The following is a 7450-nucleotide window of genomic DNA, read 5'->3' as shown; positions in this document are numbered from 1 at the left end:
GAGAGGTTTCAAATGTCGACCTATCATGTTAAACTACCGAATCTATCATTGTGATGGCTGATTCCAAACCATACTTTCTGGCACAAAAAACTTTCAAACTCTGTAGATTTCCTCAGATGAAAAGTTTATCACATTATCAAAAATGATTAAAATACAAAATGAATGAAAACATATGTACAGATATTCATGTGTTATTTCTAGTCAATTAGTTCTTGAATTGCATTGCGGATATAATATTTATTTTTCGAATTTTTAAGTATCTGGAAAGAAAATAATAAGTCATAATTTAAGCAAAAAAAGTTTCTAAACTGGTTGAGAAAGAAATTGCGATAATAGATCCCTTAAGTGCATTAAGCCCCTTCTTTCTGAGTAAATGCATGTTTTACCTGTAGAACAGGTTTATCATAAATATGTATGCTTATAAATCACAAATACCAGGCAGACGCTCCATTGAAGTTAAATCTTATCTGAATTGCATTGTGAACATAAAAATTCTTTATTTTTAATGTATAAGTTTATCGTAGTAAATTCCTTAAGAATTGTTCCATAAATTTATTCAAATTTTATCTTTAGTATGATTTATGGAAAATCCAACAACAACATTTTTTTTTTGGGGGGGGGGGGGGGTTAAAAATACTGGCTTCCTATCAAAGATTTTTTAAAGCACCGAAAGGACATGCATCGAGTAAAACAAAGCAATCGTGCAATCCGTTATTTTCTGGGGTTCATTTACCCCTTTATTTGCCCTTAACAGCGAAGTTGGATGGCTAACACAGCGACGTTGGCTGAATATATTTCGCCTTTGGAACCGAATTCTTCAGTTGGAAAAAACATTAACGAAAAAAGTTTTCATTTGGGATTATAATATGCAGGGTGTGTGGTGTTCACAAATTTATTTTTGATAGTCTCAACAGTAGCAGTCTCTTTCAAAACCAGCAAATAGTAAATACCGAACACATGTAAATATGCTGAAAATGAATGGAAAATGAAAATACAATCATCACCAAAATTAAGGACATATATTTCCTTCAAAGTTAATTGTGAAACCGAACCATATGTTGTATCTAATATTTCAAAAAACGAACGATAGCCTTGGCACAGTTCAGTGTATTTATTCGATATAAATGAACCCTTAAGTGAAAGAACGTGTGTTTTCATAAGACGAAAAACATTTCTTATTAGACTGTCATTGTATAATAATGTTAGGAAAAAATATTTTGATAGCGTGTACAAAACCCAAATAGTAATGATAATGATTATTTGTTCAAAGTTCTAAATCAAAATTACAAGATAAACTTAGCAAAATTTGTACATACAGTATTTAACCATAGAAAGAATCTTCTGCATGTGTAAATTTATATATATGTATTTAAATGAAAAAAGTGATTTATAGGTCCAATGGGCCGGGTGCAGATTCAGTTTGTTGTACTTTGTTTCAATGTATAATGAAATGTCTAAAATGCACAATGTCACTATAATAAATGATTACTTACAAATATTCAAAAATCAATATAGATTCTAAAAAACATGTATACGTTTGAGTATCACGTTTAAGATTATTTAGTAAGATTGGTAGGATACGTGTTATTTATTATAAATGTGATCATATGCATGTTCAAAAGTACTCATTGTAAAGAACCTATCGACATATTAATCACTTTCATTCTGAAAGGCATTATATATTTCATAATCACTGCCTCAACTAAGAAGAATTTTGTCAGTTATGTTTTGCTACGGTCCTTCGGTCAACGTATCATAATTCTGATCGTCCTCCGTCTGATATGATACATTATAGCCTACAGGTGATGCGTTGGCGTAGCTGCTGCTGCTGGAAGCAAAGCTCTGTGGTCTATCTGGACCTTCAGCGTTAGAAATTGTAGATATGTTCTTGTCACGACAGGTTTCACAAACGTCTTGTGTGTAAGGATTTGACGCAGTTGTTGGGCAACAGAATCTTGGCAAACATTTCCTTTAAAATGGAAAATAAATCTTCTGTATCATATACAATGAATATGATGAGTATCATGTCGGTATTCTTTTCATTGCTCTCTTTAATTTGGTAAACCAGATAGATATCTCTTACATTTTACCGACTTATGCAGAACAATATGAAAAAGTAGTGACTTCAGCTATAAATAATATGTTTGTTAATTAAATGTACAACTTTAAATTTATCTAAGGATTACTCTTACTGTGGTAATTAGATTAATTTGGAGTCAAATTGTCAAAATTGATTGACACAAAAGACAAAGCTTGGTTGATTGCTCTGGTTCTGGATTTTTTTTGTAATCGATTCCTTGATTTTATTGAATAAGCCTTACCTTTGATATCTTTTAATAATGAGTATCAGGATGAAAATCGTCAACAATAATCCAAGACAGATGCTTATTACTAAAGCAGCGTTAATCGTGGATGGGACAACTTCACTGGTCACTGAAAACAAAGTTAATTTAATTTGCCTGTGTATATTTTTCAAAAACAGATTTATTCATTTACTCGAATAAATAAAGTAAACGCTAGTAACATGCTGTTCACATTGATTTAACTCAATATGATAATGTTTTAATCTTCATTCCACTAAAGAAAAGAGATCAAATGATAATTACAATGTATTAAGAATTGGGTCATTAACAAGATTTACTAACGGTAATTGACATTTACTTATAAGCTCAGATTAAGAGCTATTTTTCGACTGCAAAATGGTATTACATATACCGGTAACACAGCATTCATACAGAATAAACAAGAAATTATATCTAAAATATCACAGTTATTAAACACCAATATATCCAGGTGATGCATTTTGATGTCGTGTGACATAGTATATTCATGAATCACAATAAGAAAACTAACTAAAAATCTAATATCCAAGCACAGCGATTACATTAATTTCTACAGATAGAATTACTTGTAATTATGTTGATTTCAAAAGTTTTTCGGAGTTTTCAAACCATTTGTTGTTAATATTGTTTTTGTCAAAAGAGGAGTTTTTTTAATACCGAAATAATGTGGCTATTTTGAAATATGGATAAGATCCACCTTAAAAACTGAAGTCCCGTGTCAAAGTAAGCGTTGAAATGTTAAACAATAACCCTAAGTTCCGCAAAATTGAAAGCCTTTGTCAATTTATGGTGTTATCTCTATATGAATGACAAAGTCTCGAAGGTGCGGAAAACAATGTTTATCAAATCCATCCATTTAAAACAAATTTCTGCTGATTAGAAATAGAATGGTTCCGATATTGGTTAACAGTTTACTAACTCCCATAGATATTTATTATAAGTATTTTAGCTATATCGTTTTTGTTTCATTACTATACAGAATAAAAAACGACAGAATCTAAATTATCGACTTTATATATGTACTCACACTTACCGTCACATTGATTTCCTGTCCACTCATTCTCACAACCGTGAGTACAAAAGCCCTCTTTTAAACTGCAGGTTTTGTTAACACAATTACGGCTGCAAATGTTTGTGCAAAATTGACCATAAAATCCAGTTCGGCAGGCAGAACATATACCAGTATGTTTATTGCAATATGGCGGCAGACAATTTGAACTGCATCTTTTTTCACAATTATGGCCATAAAATTGTTCTTTGCAGCCGCTGACGCATGATCCATTTTGCAGACACAAATCACCAGAGCAACCTGGATTACACCAAAGGTGACAGGTATCTCCGTAGCGTCCTCGCTCACACCCATTTAAACACCTGCCTGTATGATACTCACAGGACAAGTGGTGACAAAATTCGGAACATATGTTTTCGCAGCTTTTTCCCCATCGACCTCTGTAACAATAAAGACAGGATCCATTAGACTGGGAACATCTTTTGGATGGACAAACATCAGGACAATGTTTTAAACAATTAGAACCCCAATAACCTGTCGAACAACCGAAACATACACCGGAAGTTTGATTGCATGCGCCACAATAACTTCCACAGGATAACTGGCAGTAATTTCCCCATCTGGAACCTTCGCATCCATTCAGACACTGACCATTTGTATCACATTCTTCATTTCTACAATTAGGGCACGTTTCTAAAAGAGTATAAAAATAAAATTTTGATAGACCTTTATTATTTCTGGTCAGTTATAATTTATTGGATTAGTAAAGTACCATGGTCCCAAAGTGAATTATTCCATTTTATAAATCAGTCAGTAGCCGGTAGTCATATGTCATGAACTCAATTACATTTTTGAAATTTACTTTACGAAAGATAATACTTTATAAAATTGGTGTTCATTATTTTTCCCAGAAATTAATGAGGTAATGTAAACAAGGATGAAACAAATAACGTTTTAATTAATTTTTTTTAGAGAAAGTACTTACGTAGCAGATATTCTCCATATATAAGCGACACCAAGATTGATATTGTCAGTAAAGTGTCCATTTCTATCAATATAACACTTAAGAAAACCTGGTTGGACTGGGAGATTTAAATGAAAGTAGAAAATAAAAAAAGGTTACTACTTTAGAATTCCCAACATTCCAATATAAGCTGTTTTAGTGCATAATAATGTTAATATGGCTTTTGAGAGGTGCATACAATTTCTTCTTTATTACAAAAGTCATGGGGATGTCAAATTGACACATATTAATTTTAAAAAGTATTTTTTTTTTCAGTTTAAAAGTTTAGATCCTTAGCTTCTAAGCAGAATTTTTTTTCATAAATCAATAATTTTGAAATGCAGCATACTCTAAGTAAAAAATTCTCACAATCTTGTTTTAACTTTTCTGATTTTAAAACCCACCATTATTTCGATATAAAATGCATAAAATGAGGAACTAATTTTTGTGGCGAAAGTTTTTTTTTCTATAAAAAATTGATCACATTTTCGTTCGAAGTGTTGATTACTGTTGTTGATTAGGACTTCTATTTTGTTTAGTGAAACATTTTATGCTAAAGTTCGGGGGGAAGGGGGGGGGGCAAATCTTATGCCCTGTACGCCACGAGAAGTGTAATAATCCTTATTTTCTGCTATAATGTTCATTTAAGCCTTGTGAATACTAAAATACACTTGACAAACAAGTCTCAGGGGTTTTGATAATAGAACTGAATCGCTTTGAGTCATCAAGCAATTATGTAAGGTTTCATCCAGGGTTTAAGGTCTCTATCTGAATTCAAATATGACTTCATGAAATTTCCATGTTGTGAACTTCAGAGATAAAGATTTCAAAATATTTCTATAAAATAACCTAATAAAAGTATTTTCAATATATTGAAAAATGCAAATATGGTAAATGATTCATTTTGTTTCATGTTGTAATAAAAAGAGAATTTATGCCTCTATTTTCACCAAGAGATTTGTATGAAATTAACACTCCTTCTTACAATTTTATTAGTAAAACATGCTCTGCGCGTAGACATGTATCTTCATTTTTAGGTGCAATTACATGGAGAATAATAAATATTTTATAAATTCTTTTGGTGCATACGTTTTTATAACATCTTTAAAATGTTATCATGAATAATCATTTAGGACCATTCATTTATTAGGTACAAAATATGGTCGTAATATATTCAATGCCAAAATATATCTGTTTGAGAGTGACAAGTTTAAAATTTATTTTCAAAAATATGAACAAATAAAAGTTCATAAAAGTCGAATTAAATAAAAACTTTTTGATATGAAAACGAAAAGTGCAGGGAGAAATTTCCTCAAGCTGGGAAAATATTAATTCTTTTTACATCGAGTTGCATGTATGCATTGAAATGAAGAATTATTACGGAATAAAGAAACTGCGAACCACAACTTTAAAGGTTATTTTCTCTAATAATAAACTGTTTTTTTTTCTCTGTGTAAAAAATAGTAATTGCCTTAATTCATGGGGAAAATTGGTGATCCCAAATGTTAAGAACTTTCTGGATTTTCCATAAAAACATCACGTTTTTGAAATTGAAGCTAAAATTAGATTTCTTCCCTCGTGGGACACATATTTTTCAGAGTTGAGTCCGTAACAATAAACTACGCAGAGTGTTTATGTACCGACGACCATTCAGATAAAATTTAATTCAACAATGTCCCATAAATTAAAATATCTTCCATGTGTACATATAAACGGGTATTTTGTTGTGTCGAACGCTTGCTATTGATAAATTTACCAGTAAATAGATTGAATTAATAGTAACACATTTTACATAACTAAAATTCAATATCAACCGGTATCAAAGGACATTACTGTATACAGCATTATTTTCGTCCTCTTACACTTGCTGACAGTTTCTTCCCGTTTTAAAGTCGCCCAGTCAAAGTTCTGTTTAAGAATTTATGCTACTTTCTTTGAATTCGTCCCGTTTTAAATTCATTCACTTTTGATAAGGGGGAAATAAAACTGGGGCGAAAGTTTCCATGTATACAGTATCAAAAATTAATAAAAGAGAAAGAGTAAACAAATAAGTAAATGAATTGATCCAATAACCATTTTAAGAATTTTATAACAAAGCACTATAGGAAATCTCATTGGCCTGCAAGGACATGAACACTATGGGAGGATAAGTTGTACTGCAGTAGTACAAAAGTCCTTCAATGCTAGGTCAGTGATTTTTAACGTAGGTATTTCGGGATCCACCAGGTAATCTGATTATTCAAAAACGTTTATTTAAGTCTTTCAACATAGAAAGTGTAAATTGATAAAATGATTTTAAAACTCCTCACAATATTCAATGCATATATTTTTTTAAATAATTATATTGTCACCAATTTCATAGTTTGTTAACAAATCGAATAGGTTTTATACAATGTTGTGTGTCGGTATAGTTTACTCATCTATATCTAACAGACTTTAATTTAGGGAATTTCCCTAAAAATTACTTATAAAGGTATTCCTTGGGTGAAGGTCAGTTGCGTAAGCTATAGAAACGGTCTGTCAACCACGATTTTTTTCTACCTGATATCCTAGGTACATGTTCATTTATATAAGATGAAATTGAGGGGCTTCACTCGGGGGTATGTGTCAATAGATCCATAATTACTGAAGGGTACAAGATACAATTAAGTACATTATACCTTGTAGTCGAAATAAAACTTTATTTTGGAGCGGATCAGATACTAATTTCTATTATAGCTTATTTAGTTTCATAATATAAATCTCGAAAACACGTTTTCTAAAACCTTCGGAATTACAGTAATTCTTATTTTGCAGTTTTTTTATTATTCTGCATTTGTTTACATCATTAACCTCTTCAGTGTTGTACTAACAAAGCAAATCTGAAACAACACTAAAGCGGTTAGATTTAATCCTGAGCTTTTCAGCAGTTTTTGTGTTGACATCAATTTAAAAACAATACTGTATACTTTATTTGTATATTTACATCTCCTGAATATTATTTCCATTATTTATTATTTAATGACGTCGTGAAAAGAGTAAGTAGACAGAAATAAGCATACTACTGTACAGAGTATTTGAGTAATGACTTTTCGAACATTGGTCACTTTTCACGAC

The 7450-nt window shown here is 31.1% G+C and overlaps 1 protein-coding gene across 1 annotated transcript; it reads right to left on the bottom strand.

Annotated features, from left to right (window-relative positions):
* Nucleotides 1-1567: 1567 nt before the first annotated feature.
* On the bottom strand, nucleotides 1568-4397 carry LOC134257453 (scavenger receptor class F member 1-like). Its single transcript, XM_062740070.1, has 4 exons — nucleotides 4337-4397; nucleotides 3376-4044; nucleotides 2322-2433; nucleotides 1568-1969 (listed from the first exon to the last, which is right to left on the bottom strand). The coding sequence occupies exons 1-4, from the start codon at nucleotides 4395-4397 to the stop codon at nucleotides 1732-1734; spliced, it is 1080 nt and encodes a 359-aa protein (XP_062596054.1). The 3' UTR covers nucleotides 1568-1731.
* Between the last annotated feature and the right edge of the window lie 3053 nt (nucleotides 4398-7450).

This window comes from Saccostrea cucullata, unplaced genomic scaffold (assembly GCF_032062105.1).
Source record: "Saccostrea cucullata isolate Sc308-1 unplaced genomic scaffold, CSIRO_AGI_Scuc_v1 ctg868, whole genome shotgun sequence".
Taxonomy (NCBI): domain Eukaryota; kingdom Metazoa; phylum Mollusca; class Bivalvia; order Ostreida; family Ostreidae; genus Saccostrea; species Saccostrea cuccullata.
This window is presented reverse-complemented; position numbering and strand designations above follow the sequence as displayed.